General features: G+C 22.0%; 1 protein-coding gene across 1 annotated transcript in view; it reads left to right on the plus strand.

Moving 5' to 3' along the window:
* LOC122511701 (testicular haploid expressed gene protein-like) overlaps nucleotides 1-11521 on the plus strand; it is a 38161-nt gene extending 26640 nt beyond the window's left edge. The window contains exon 9 of the mRNA XM_043627114.1: nucleotides 11338-11521. Coding sequence (XP_043483049.1) covers nucleotides 11338-11521 — 184 coding nt within the window. The remainder of the gene's footprint in view (nucleotides 1-11337) is intronic.
* The last annotated feature ends 3367 nt before the right edge of the window (nucleotides 11522-14888 follow it).

Raw genomic sequence — 14888 nt, forward strand, 5'->3', positions numbered from 1 at the left:
AGAACAATTACAATTAGTATCTGGGTCATCTTTTGCATTGCTTATTTTATAAAGCCATTTTAAATTAAATACTTTTTAAAGAAATAATAATTATTACACACTGAAAAAAGTTTTACTTGAAATAGCGATAAGTTTCTCTAGAATAACGAAAGTATTAATTGAAGCACTGAATAATTTCACTACTAAAGTGAAATCTGTAGTTCATCCAGCTAAATATTTTTTGCCGTGCATAACGAAAAAAGAATTAAATTAACATCAGATTTTCTACATTCAAAAAAAACGAATTCAAATAGAAACTAATCATTTTACGACTTAACCAAAATTCACCCCAGAAATCACTGAATTCGATAATTTAGAAGAAAGTCAGACAAAAGCAGGGTTCCTACAGAATCTGAAAATCAGGGAAATCATGGAAATGGAATGGAATTTTTAAAAGGCTTCTGGAAATCAGGGAAATCATGGAAAAGGCCTGTAATTTTTAAAAAATTCTAAATTTTTTCAGTTTTCCATTTTTTCTCTTGAATAAAAATTCAAATAATAATAAAGCTAAATGGTATAAAAGAGAAAAAAAATGTTGAATTTTAAGAAATTCAATTTTCAGATTTTTGATAATTTTTAATAATTTTTTATTTTTTTCCAAAGAGTCGAGACAATTTAATAAGTAAAGTATTTTCCAAAAGCACAAAAATAATGAAGCTAAATCCCGTAAAAGAGAAGAAAAAATGTTGAATTTTAAGAAAATCGGATTTTTGCATTTTTAATAATTTTCGATAATTTCACATTTTTTACCAAAGAGTCGAGACAATTTAATAAGTAAAGTATTTTCCAAAAGCACAAAAATAATGAAGCTACATCCCGTAAAAGAGAAGAAAAAATGTTGAATTTTAAGAAAATCGGATTTTTGAATTTTTGATAATTTTCGATAATTTTAGATTTTTTACCAAAGAGTCGAGACAATTTAATAAGTAAAGTATTTTCCAAAAGCACAAAAATAATGAAGCTAAATCCCGTAAAAGAGAAGAAAAAATGTTGAGTTTTAAGAAATTCGGATTTTTGAATTTTTGATAATTTTCGATAATTTTAGATTTGTTACCAAAGAGTCGAGACAATTTAATAAGTAAAGTATTTTCCAAAAGCACAAAAATAATGAAGCTAAATCCTATAAAAGAGAGGAAAAAATGTTGAATTTTAAGAAATTCGGATTTTTGAATTTTTGATAATTTTCATTAATTTTAGATTTTTTACCAAAGAGTCGAGACAATTTAATAAGTAAAGTATTTTCCAAAAGCACAAAAATAATAAAGCTAAATCCTATAAAAGAGAGGAAAAAATGTTGAATTTTAAGAAAATCGGATTTTTGAATTTTTGATAATTTTCGATAATTTTAGATTTTTTACCAAAGAGTCGAACTATTAAATAAGTAAAGTATTTTCCAAAAGCACAAAAATAATAAAGCTAAATCCCGTAAAAGAGAGGAAAAAATGTTGAATTTTAAGAAATTCGGATTTTTGAATTTTTGATAATTTTCGATAATTTCACATTTTTTACCAAAGAATCGAGATAATTTAATAAGTAAAGTATTTTCCAAAAGCACAAAAATAATGAAGCTAAATCCCGTAAAAGAGAAGAAAAAATGTTGAGTTTTAAGAAATTCGGATTTTTGAATTTTTGATAATTTTCGATAATTTCACATTTTTTACCAAAGAATCGCGATAATTTAATAAGTAAAGTATTTTCCAAAAGCACAAAAATAATGAAGCTAAATCCCGTAAAAGAGAAGAAAAAATGTTGAATTTTAAGAAAATCGGATTTTTGCATTTTTGATATTTTTCGATAATTTCACATTTTTTACCAAAGAGTCGAGACAATTTAATAAGTAAAGTATTTTCCAAAAGCACAAAAATAATGAAGCTAAATCCCGTAAAAGAGAAGAAAAAATGTTGAATTTTAAGAAAATCGGATTTTTGAATTTTTGATAATTTTCGATAATTTTAGATTTGTTACCAAAGAGTCGAGACAATTTAATAAGTAAAGTATTTTCCAAAAGCACAAAAATAATGAAGCTAAATCCTATAAAAGAGAGGAAAAAATGTTGAATTTTAAGAAATTCGGATTTTTGAATTTTTGATAATTTTCGATAATTTCACATTTTTTACCAAAGAATCGAGATAATTTAATAAGTAAAGTATTTTCCAAAAGCACAAAAATAATGAAGCTAAATCCCGTAAAAGAGAAGAAAAAATGTTGAGTTTTAAGAAATTCGGATTTTTGAATTTTTGATAATTTTCGATAATTTCACATTTTTTACCAAAGAATCGCGATAATTTAATAAGTAAAGTATTTTCCAAAAGCACAAAAATAATGAAGCTAAATCCCGTAAAAGAGAAGAAAAAATGTTGAATTTTAAGAAAATCGGATTTTTGAATTTTTGATAATTTTCGATAATTTTAGATTTGTTACCAAAGATTCGAGACAATTTAATAAGTAAAGTATTTTCCAAAAGCACAAAAATAATGAAGCTAAATCCCGTAAAAGAGAGGAAAAAATGTTGAATTTTAAGAAATTCGGATTTTTGAATTTTTGATAATTTTCGATAATTTCACATTTTTTACCAAAGAATCGAGATAATTTAATAAGTAAAGTATTTTCCAAAAGCACAAAAATAATGAAGCTAAATCCCGTAAAAGAGAAGAAAAAATGTTGAATTTTAAGAAAATCGGATTTTTGCATTTTTGATATTTTTCGATAATTTCACATTTTTTACCAAAGAGTCGAGACAATTTAATAAGTAAAGTATTTTCCAAAAGCACAAAAATAATGAAGCTAAATCCCGTAAAAGAGAAGAAAAAATGTTGAGTTTTAAGAAAATCGGATTTTTGAATTTTTTCGAATTTTCGATAATTTCACATTTTTTACCAAAGAGTCGAGACAATTTAATAAGTAAAGTATTTTCCAAAAGCACAAAAATAATGAAGCTAAATCCCGTAAAAGAGAAGAAAAAATGTTGAATTTTAAGAAAATCGGATTTTTGAATTTTTGATAATTTTCGATAATTTTAGATTTGTTACCAAAGAGTCGAGACAATTTAATAAGTAAAGTATTTTCCAAAAGCACAAAAATAATGAAGCTAAATCCCGTAAAAGAGAAGAAAAAATGTTGAATTTTAAGAAAATCGGATTTTTGAATTTTTGATAATTTTCGATAATTTTAGATTTGTTACCAAAGAGTCGAGACAATTTAATAAGTAAAGTATTTTCCAAAAGCACAAAAATAATAAAGCTAAATCCTATAAAAGAGAGGAAAAAATTTTGAATTTTAAGAAATTCGGATTTTTGAATTTTTGATAATTTTCGATAATTTTAGATTTTTTACCAAAGAGTCGAACTATTAAATAAGTAAAGTATTTTCCAAAAGCACAAAAATAATAAAGCTAAATCCCGTAAAAGAGAGGAAAAAATGTTGAATTTTAAGAAATTCGGATTTTTGAATTTTTGATAATTTTCGATAATTTCACATTTTTTACCAAAGAATCGAGATAATTTAATAAGTAAAGTATTTTCCAAAAGCACAAAAATAATGAAGCTAAATCCCGTAAAAGAGAAGAAAAAATGTTGAATTTTAAGAAAATCGGATTTTTGCATTTTTGATATTTTTCGATAATTTCACATTTTTTACCAAAGAGTCGAGACAATTTAATAAGTAAAGTATTTTCCAAAAGCACAAAAATAATGAAGCTAAATCCCGTAAAAGAGAAGAAAAAATGTTGAGTTTTAAGAAAATCGGATTTTTGAATTTTTTCGAATTTTCGATAATTTCACATTTTTTACCAAAGAGTCGAGACAATTTAATAATTAAAGTATTTTCCAAAAGCACAAAAATAATGAAGCTAAATCCCGTAAAAGAGAAGAAAAAATGTTGAATTTTAAGAAAATCGGATTTTTGAATTTTTGATAATTTTCGATAATTTTAGATTTGTTACCAAAGAGTCGAGACAATTTAATAAGTAAAGTATTTTCCAAAAGCACAAAAATAATGAAGCTAAATCCCGTAAAAGAGAAGAAAAAATGTTGAATTTTAAGAAAATCGGATTTTTGCATTTTTGATAATTTTCGATAATTTCACATTTTTTACCAAAGAGTCGAGACAATTTAATAAGTAAAGTATTTTCCAAAAGCACAAAAATAATGAAGCTAAATCCCGTAAAAGAGAAGAAAAAATGTTGAATTTTAAGAAAATCGGATTTTTGAATTTTTGATAATTTTCGATAATTTTAGATTTGTTACCAAAGAGTCGAGACAATTTAATAAGTAAAGTATTTTCCAAAAGCACAAAAATAATGAAGCTAAATCCTATAAAAGAGAGGAAAAAATGTTGAATTTTAAGAAAATCGGATTTTTGAATTTTTGATAATTTTCGATAATTTTAGATTTTTTACCAAAGAGTCGAACTATTAAATAAGTAAAGTATTTTCCAAAAGCACAAAAATAATAAAGCTAAATCCCGTAAAAGAGAGGAAAAAATGTTGAATTTTAAGAAATTCGGATTTTTGAATTTTTGATAATTTTCGATAATTTCACATTTTTTACCAAAGAATCGAGATAATTTAATAAGTAAAGTATTTTCCAAAAGCACAAAAATAATGAAGCTAAATCCCGTAAAAGAGAAGAAAAAATGTTGAGTTTTAAGAAATTCGGATTTTTGAATTTTTGATAATTTTCGATAATTTCACATTTTTTACCAAAGAATTGAGATAATTTAATAAGTAAAGTATTTTCCAAAAGCACAAAAATAATGAAGCTAAATCCCGTAAAAGAGAAGAAAAAATGTTGAATTTTAAGAAAATCGGATTTTTGCATTTTTGATATTTTTCGATAATTTCACATTTTTTACCAAAGAGTCGAGACAATTTAATAAGTAAAGTATTTTCCAAAAGCACAAAAATAATGAAGCTAAATCCCGTAAAAGAGAAGAAAAAATGTTGAGTTTTAAGAAAATCGGATTTTTGAATTTTTTCGAATTTTCGATAATTTCACATTTTTTACCAAAGAGTCGAGACAATTTAATAAGTAAAGTATTTTCCAAAAGCACAAAAATAATGAAGCTAAATCCTATAAAAGAGAGGAAAAAATGTTGAATTTTAAGAAATTCGGATTTTTGAATTTTTGATAATTTTCATTAATTTTAGATTTTTTACCAAAGAGTCGAGACAATTTAATAAGTAAAGTATTTTCCAAAAGCACAAAAATAATGAAGCTAAATCCCGTAAAAGAGAAGAAAAAATGTTGAATTTTAAGAAAATCGGATTTTTGCATTTTTGATAATTTTCGATAATTTCACATTTTTTACCAAAGAGTCGAGACAATTTAATAAGTAAAGTATTTTCCAAAAGCACAAAAATAATGAAGCTAAATCCCGCAAAAGAGAAGAAAAAATGTTGAATTTTAAGAAATTCGGATTTTTGAATTTTTGATAATTTTCGATAATTTCACATTTTTTACCAAAGAGTCGAGACAATTTAATAAGTAAAGTATTTTCCACATTTAAAAGTTTGACATTAAAAAATATATAAAAAATGCCAATACTTAACCCACAAAATTAAATTTTCAAAACAAACAAATGAATGCAGATAATTTGCTAACGGAAAGGAAACTTACGATTATTATAATGTATGTATATGTATATGTATATTTCTATTTTCTATCAAAACGTATAAAAAACAAAAGAATAACTATAACTAACTTCAAGTGTGGACAGAGATCCGGAAATCTGGAATCACGACGATTATTATATATAATAATAAAAAATAATAATAAAATAATTATAAAAACTTATTATTTTAATCAATATTGTGGAAATTGAAATTAAAACGAGAGTGAAAATATTATTAAATTAGAATAAAATATGGAAAATTATTGAGATTACAATAAAATGGAAAATTAGTGGAATTACGAGGCGGAAAATTACTGTAACTTCAATAGTTATTGTAATTAATATTGTACTTGATAATTTTAATAATAATTGAAACGATTCGCAATTCCAATAATTATTGTATTGCGCATTGAATATTGTATTTTAATTATAATGATTAAGTTAATTGCAGTTTGTTGCACCCGTATTTATTAATATGCTTCTAATGATTTCATTTTAATAAAATTATGTAAATTTTTTTTTAATTTAATATTTCTTTTTAATTTTAATGCAATTTAAATTCAATTACACTTGGAAATGATTCAATTAATCAATCGGATGAGTATTTTAGGTTAGCAAATGAATAATTAACTTGAAACAAATAAATATTAAATTTGAAGCTAAAAAATGAAATAAAATTAAAATATAATAATTGTAAATAATAAATTAAGTTTAAAAAAATAATAATAATAAATAATAAAAAAAATAAAATAAATAAAATGGAAAATAAACTTGTTGGAAATAAAAGTTTCGTGAAAAATGAAGAAACGTTTTAGGAAGGGAACGATTAGGTGTGTAAAAATGAGAGGAGGACAAGGAGAGAGAAAAATGGAGTTATAATTTGTGTAGCGAAGTAGCAATTTAGTGAGAGAGGAGAGTTCTATATTATACTATAGTAACAAAATTCGCTTTAAATCTCAGGTCCCCCCCGTCCCCCCCTCTTTAATCGAGTAGCAGGTTCGTTTTCTTTACTGGCTTTTCTTCCTTTTCTTCAATCTTTTTTTTCTCTTCTTTTTTTTTTGCTTTTTTATTTGACCCTTACCTTCTTTTCGCCACTTTCTTCAGCAATTTATGTCCGCCGACATTGCAGAGAACTTTTGCCATCAGAACCTTCACTTCTCGCCCTCTATTTTTCCATCTCTCTTTACATTATATGGGTTATATTCATCTTTTCTCTTTCCTCTTTCTTTTTTCTTTTACCTATAAGTATTTGTCACATTTCCTCTCCTCTCTCTCTCACTTTTTCTTTTTCTTTACTTTTTTCTCCAGCATTTCAATTTTTTTCCCTCTGTTTTTCTTCATTTTTTTTTCACCTATTTTCTTGGACTTTTTTTCTTTGGTATTTTATTTTTTCTTTTGGTTTTTTGGTTTTTTTTATATTCTATTTGAAATTTGGTGATTTTATCCTTTCTTTATTGTTAAAATTATAATATTTAGAAAGTAGGAGAAAAGAATTGTATTTTAATCATTATTATTTTTTTTAATTATAGACAGAACGTTTTTTTTATTTATTTATGTAGTTTATTATTATGTGAAAAATAAATATTTACTTGCAACAAATCATTTTTATTTGCTGCGAATAACATATATTTTATTTGATTTATTTATCGATTTTTTTCAAAATCGATTATATTTTTTTTTTTATTTAAGGGCATTTGAACCTTGATGACGTCACACATGCTTTGCACAATCTGTAACGTCATCAAGGTTCAAATGCCCTTAAAGGAAATGAAATATTTTAAAGTATTTTTTAAAAATTAAAAAATTTCGAAATCAATTTTTGATTTTAATTATTTTTCTTTAGTAATTAATTAATTTTCGAAAATTAGAGAGAAATGACATTGAACACACAATGCGAGAAATTTTTATTTTTTTTTTTCGGTGGAAAAAGGAAGTAATTTGTTGTAATTGCGACAATTTAATGATGTCAGTAAATAAAGATTCGTTCGTATATAATTCGCAATTGGCTAAAGCTGATCAATTGAGGGTTGCGAGGTCGTTTTCAATTTGTCCCTGGGCTCGAGAAGCTGCTCCTATTTATCTTTATTTTCCTATAAGGATCTCACTCACACACTCTTAAAACTTATAATAGGCCTTTTTTTGCTTCCGACTTTTATCAGTAACCTGGCACACGTGACGCAACATCGATTCTCCACCAAATTAAACTCCTGAGATGATGATATTGAGAGTCAATCTTCTCCCTCATTTTTTGCACTTCCGGAATATTAAAATATACACAAAACCCTATATATACATAATAGACAATATATACGGATTTTTATTTTTTATACGCTCGTGAGATTTTTTTTCAAATATTATTTTCATGAGATTTTTAAAGTCTTTTTTAATTTTGAAAAATAATAACAAAAAATTAGAATCGCTTGAAAAATTGAAAAGAAATTGATTAAAATAAAATTAAAATAATTTACTCTCTAAATTTGAATTAGTAAAAATGATTACTAATAAAATAATAATTTACTCTCTAAATTAGAATTAATAAAAATGTTTACCTACTAATAAAAAAATAATTTAGTCTCTAAATTTGAATTAGTAAAAATTTGTAGTCATAAAAAAAATAATTTACTCTCTAAATTTAAATTAGTAAAAATTTTTAGTAATAACAAAATAATTTACTCTCTAAATTTCAATTAGTAAAAATGATTACTAATAAAAAAATAATTTACTCTCTAAATTAGAATTAATAAAAATGTTTATTAATAAAAAAATAATGTAGTCTCTAAATTGGAATTAGTAAAAATTTTTAGTAATAAAAAAAATAATTTACTTTCTAAATTTGAATTAGTAAAAATTTTTAGTAAGAAAAAAATAAGTTACTCTCTAAATTTGAATTAGTAAGCATTTTTACTAATAAAAAAAAATTTACTCTCTAAATTTGAATTGGTAAAAATGTTTACTGATTAGAATTAAGACAGTCAATTATAGTGACTGTTTTTTAGCTTTTGAATCAGTAAATTTTACTAATATATAATAATTTTTACTAATTTGAAAGCAAAAAGTCAGAATTAGTAAATTTTACTAATTTATTATTAGTAAAATTTACTAATTCGAAAGCAAAAAGTGAGTCACTATAATTCTAATTAGTAAACATTTTTGACTAATTAAAATTTCGAGAGTAAATTATTTTAATTTAATTTTAATATTTTTTTGTTAATTTTCCCTTAGTATTGATTGACATTGTATTGACTGACAGGAAAGAAAAACTGAATAAAATAATAATTTGGAAATAAAATTACAATAATTTACGCCGCAGCGGAAAATAAAAATAAAATTACAATAAAAATTTTTCTTTTGCGCCGAATATTTTATTGGAAATAGATATAATATATTCACTTGGACAAAGATAAATGCTTTATCTAGTTTTGCTGAAATCGAGTCTTCTTGATGTCAGACGTCTATGATTGATTGTTTCAAGAAAGGAGTTTTTCTTCTCCAATCCAAGTGCTTTTTTTTAAAAACGAAAAAAAAACTTCCAATTTAAAAGCAAAAGAGAAATTAAAAAATTCAATTCAGCTCATAAATTTTTATTTGAAAAAGTCTTCTTTTTTTCATTCGCCTCAATTTTTGCAAAATCATAAACAAAATTTGCAGAAATGATTTTATAAAATAATTACAGTTTCAAAATTGGATAAAAGAGATACAATATAATAATTTTTATATATAAAAATAAAAGAGGGACAGTATTTGAAATAAATTTTTTAAGAGAACATTCCATTTTCTTCCATTGAATTCAGGAGCATTAAAAGGTTCCTGCTCATAACAAGGTTTTAGAAAAAGTCAAAGACCCTTTTTCAAGGAAAATCTTTCTAACTAAACTCTTTTACTTTCAAGATAAGCTTTTTTTCTCCTCTTCTTTCTTCATCCTATCTTTGACGGTCTCTAATATAAATTTTCTTTTATAAAGGAATATTAAATCAGTCTTTGCGAATTTCTAAGAACACAAAGGACTTGTGATTAAAAATGTAAATATTAACCTGTAATCAATATCTTCCTTTGCCTTTTATTATTTTATGTAGAAAAAAAAACAAGAAATTTTTTTCTCTAAATTAATAAAAATTGTTTAACTTTTTTTTTCTTGAAAAAAGCGAAAAATTCTATGGAAAAAAATGAGCAAAGAAAATTAATTGTTGTAAATTTTTAAACGTTCGAATGAAGGACTATTTTATTGTTAGTCTTCTTTAATTTTTATTTTATTCGCCGGAAAAGATTTTTTTTATTTTAACAAATTTATTTCTAACTAGGAAAATATTTAATTTACATTATTTTTTATTTCAGTTTAATATTTTTTAAAATAGAAAAAAATAAATAGAAACATTTCTTACATTTCAACGTTTAAAATTTTAGGGAAATGTTTTGAATTTAAAAATTAATATATTAATAACAATCATTGAATTCTAGCGAAGAATTTTATTGAAATCTATATGAAAATAATTTAATTTCTTCGAAGAATTTTATTCAAATTATTGGAAATAATTCAATTCTTTAGAGAATTTACTTAATGTAAATTAAAAATTATTATTTATGGAAATAATTGAATTCTTGAGAAGAATTTTATTCAAATTTTTGAAAATAATTCAATTGTTTTTGAAGAATTTCTTTGAATTTTCTGAAAATAATGGAGACTTTTTAAATAATTTTAATTAAAAATTTTGAAAGTAATTAATAAAATTTCATAAAGAATTTATTTCAAGTTTCTAAATCGTGTTTGTTAATAAGTTTAATTAAACATTTTGATTATACAATGAGTTATATTAAAATTTTTAGAAAATAATAAATTAAATTCTTTTCAGAATTTTATAACAATTTCTTAAAATAATTGAATTCATTCAAGGAATTTTATTAAAATATATTTAAAATAATTGAATTCTTTTAAGGAATTTTTAAAAGTTTTTGAATTCAATCGATTTTGTTTAATAAACTTGAAATTAATAATTATTTTATTGTTAAATTTTATTAACAATTTTTGTTATATTAAAAATTTGATTATTGAATTTTATTAAAATTGTTTTGAAAATAATTGAATTCTTTCGAGAAATTTTATCGAAAATTGTAATGAAAATAATTGAATTCATGCGAAGAAATTTACCTATTATATAATCTTTTTGAAAATAATTCAATTCTTATAAAATATTTTATTGAAACATTTGAGAATAATTGAATTCTTGAAATAAAATTCTATTTATTTTTAAAAATAGTTGAATCTTTTCGAGAAATTTTATTAAAATTGTATTAAAAATAGAATTTTCCGATTTTTACTTATGAAAATAATTGAATTGTTTCAAAGAATTTTATTTAAATTAAAAAAAATACTTGAATTCTTTCGTCCAAAAATTTTTAAAAATAATCCTTTCGTGAATTTTTATTAAAATTGTATTGAAAATAATTGAATTCCTGCGAATAATTATTGAATACTTCTGAAGAAGTTCATTAAGTATAAAAAAATTAAAAGTCGCGTTAGTCCGAGGCCGGAATAATAATAATAATAATAAAATAATAATAATATTCATTCCGTAAAAATAAAAGATGAATGTAAACAGATTTGTTGTCAATAATTCTCTCAGCTTCATGGCGTTTTTTTCTTTCTTCTTCTTCTGTTCTGTTTTTTTTTTTTTTTTTTTTTTTTTTAACCAGGGGAAAATTTAATTACGATCTCGTTAAATCGCGATGGGGACTAGGTCTGATTAAAACAGCAAACGAAAGTCGTCCTCCCACGATGCGAGAAAAATCGTCCCCGACGAATACATTGGGACAACACGCCATCGACGTTGTTGATGTCGAGTTCAATTTTCCCTGGACCAATGTTGAAATAATTTAAATGTAAATAAGTATCGGCATTGATTTTATGTCTTCGCCAAATAAATCAAGTCTCACTGATGGATCGTTGTTCCAATATAGTGTGTGAATAAATAATTTGTCTGTTACAGAAGAATATAATTATAAATATAGAAAAAACTTACCTGTCAGTACATCAAGTTCTGAGAATGTGCGTGAAAATAAATTCCAAGTAGGCGAAAACCAATTATTAATTCTATTAATTAAATTTTCCAATTCAAACAAATATTATAAAAAACAAATATAATACAAAAATTAAAATAGTAAAAAATAAATATATACAAAAATAGAAGAAGATTGAAAATTATTTGACTCGAATAGAAATTGTTTTACATCTAATAGAATAAAATGTATAAATAATAAAAAATAAATTCAAACAGACATATAATAAAAAACAACCTAGAAAATAACTATACAAAAATAAAAATAATAAAAAATTAACTATATTAATCTTCATATACTTTCATTCATTTTTGAATTCATTTTTTCATTTTTTCATTGAAAATGAAAATTTTTGATTTTTTTGAAAAGGAAAAAATTTTACTCAAAAAAATGTTCTGTTACATTTATTCACAATTTTCTTTAATTGCAAAATTATTCAAAAACATCAATAAATTATTTTTTAAATAAATTGTTTTTTAAACAAAAAATGAAGAAATCGATCACTCCGAGTCTTCGACTCGGAGCAATCGATTTCTTCATTTTTTATAATAATTCAAGATGTTCGAAAGATAAAATAATTATTTTGTATTATAAAAATATTCTTATTGTAACTTCTTCAAAATTATTTTCATATTCAATTATTATCTAAAATTTTAACTAAAATATATTTTTAAATTAATTTTTATTAGAAAATTCTACGAGAATTCAATTATTTAAATACAAAAGTAAATAATTTATTGAAGAATTGAATGTTTTTTAAAATTGAACTCTCATTTAAAGAATTTTATCAACAAATTTTTATATAGATAATTAAAATTTTTTTGAAGAAATTCAATAAAATTTTTAAGAATAATTTCATTTTTCGAGAAATTAGATTAAAATTGTATTGAAAATAATTAAAATTCTGCGATGAGTTTTATTATTTATGAAAGTAATTTAATTGTTAAGAAGAAACTTATAAACAATAAATTTGTAAATAATTGAATTCCTGTGAAATTTTTATTATTTATGAAAATAATAAATTAAATGTTTGCGTAGAATATTATTAAGGATTTTTTAACTAAATTGAATTCTTTTAGGAATTTTTAATAAAGTAGTAGATATTAAAAATCATTAAATTGAGGAAAGTTTTTGAAAATGATTAAAATTTTTGAAAATAATTGAATTTTTGCGAAGAATTATATTACTTTTGAAAATAATTTAACTCTTTAAAAAAAATGTAATTAAAATTGTATTTAAAATAATTGATATCTTTCGAACAATTTTATTAAAATATTTGAAGGATAATTACAATTTTTGAGTAATTTCTGTAAAATTGTATTAAAAATAATTGAAATCCTGCGATGAATTTTATTATTTATGAAAATAATTGAATAATTGCTAAGAATATTATTAAAATTTTCAAAAATAATTGATATTACTAAGAAGAATTTTATATTATTTATGAAAATAATATAATTGAATTATTGGGAAAAATTTTATTAAAATGTTTTAAAATATAATTGAATTTCAGTGAGAAATTTTGTAATTTTTAGAAAATAATTGAATTGAATTGTTGTTTTAAATTAACATTATTTTAAATAATTAATTTTTTCGAATTATAATAAATATTATGAAAGTTTTATTTTAAATAATTTAAATTCTTCGATTTTTATTACTTTTGAAAATAATTTAATTCTTTTTAGACGAATTTTATTTAAAAAATTTTTTTGAAATAATTGAATTCTTTTGTGAAATTTTATTGAAATAGTAGATATTGAAAATAAAGTAATTCTACGAAGAATTTTATTAAAATTATTTTGAAAAAAATTGAATTGTTACGCAAAGAATTCCATTAAAATTGTATTAAAAATAATTGAAATTTAGCATTGAGTTTTATTATTTATGAAAATAATTAAATGTTTGCGTTGAATTTTATTAAAAATTTTTTTAATTAATAATTGAATTCTTTTGGGAATTTTTATTAAAGTAGTAGAATTTAAAAATCAATGAAAATCAATATTTACAAATTGTTACGTTGTATTATTTTTAAAATTGCTAATTTCATTTCAAAAAGCGAGTAAAAAGTTAGCCGCGAGCGAATTGTTGCATAGTAATAAAATAAAATATAAATAATAGAAAATACGTACAAAAATAATAAAAAAATAAATATAAACATAAAAATAGAAGATCGAAACTTCTGAAGAATAACAATTTTTTTTTGAACAGATAAAGTTATAGGAAAAGGCATTTAGTTTATCATTTATATATATTGTAAATGTATTTTGTGTGCGTCTTTGATCGACTCTCGTTGAGCTTTAATAGTCGTAAATCGAAGTGATTCTTGACTCTAAATTTTCTCGTGAAATGGTTGGTATCACGACTCTTAAGTACAAGTGTTAACATTTCCTTGAGTTCGATTTCTTTAGTACAGTGTAGAGTGTAGTAGCAAGATAGCTCTTCAACTATAAGCAACATAGTGCACCTCCCGAAATTACGCCATTAATTTAACAAGCGACGTGCTTCACATTTTCTCTTGTTATAATTTCTATACAAAGTAATTACGTCAAATTATTATAATAATTATACATAGTTTATTTTCTCATGTAGGTACATTGTTATAATTCCAAAAAGTAAATCCTATTTTTAATATTTTATTACTACTATATATATAATAATAAACTGAAAAAAATTATTTGATTCAAATAACGGATTATTTGTCTATTAAATATTTATTTGACAATTTGTTAATTAATTCGAAATAAAATTAAAAAAATGAATTTAATTATTAATTAAATTGAAAAGAATTTTAATCATATTTAAATTAAAAAAAAAAGTATTTCAAGTTTCAATCTCAATTAAATTTTTGGTTCATTAAAAAATTTAAATGAATTAAATTTTAAAATTAGATCAAAAATTTTAATTTTGTCAATATTTTACGTGGGTGAAATCCACAATGTTTATAATTTAAAAATTAAGAAATCAATGAATTGAAAAATTAATTAAATTGACTAAATAAAAAAATTTAATACTATTTAAAAATATGAATAATAATAATAATTAATAATAATAAAAAAGTAATAGTATAAAAATGAATGTATATTATTATTATTATTATTATTATTATTATTATTATTTTATAGTGAATCAAATAAATAAACCCCGGTGCTATCAATTACAAAATAATAAAGAATATTTTCCAATTAAAG

The sequence above is a fragment of the Leptopilina heterotoma genome, unplaced genomic scaffold, assembly GCF_015476425.1.
Source record: "Leptopilina heterotoma isolate Lh14 unplaced genomic scaffold, ASM1547642v1 Lhet_9, whole genome shotgun sequence".
Lineage (NCBI taxonomy): Eukaryota > Metazoa > Arthropoda > Insecta > Hymenoptera > Figitidae > Leptopilina > Leptopilina heterotoma.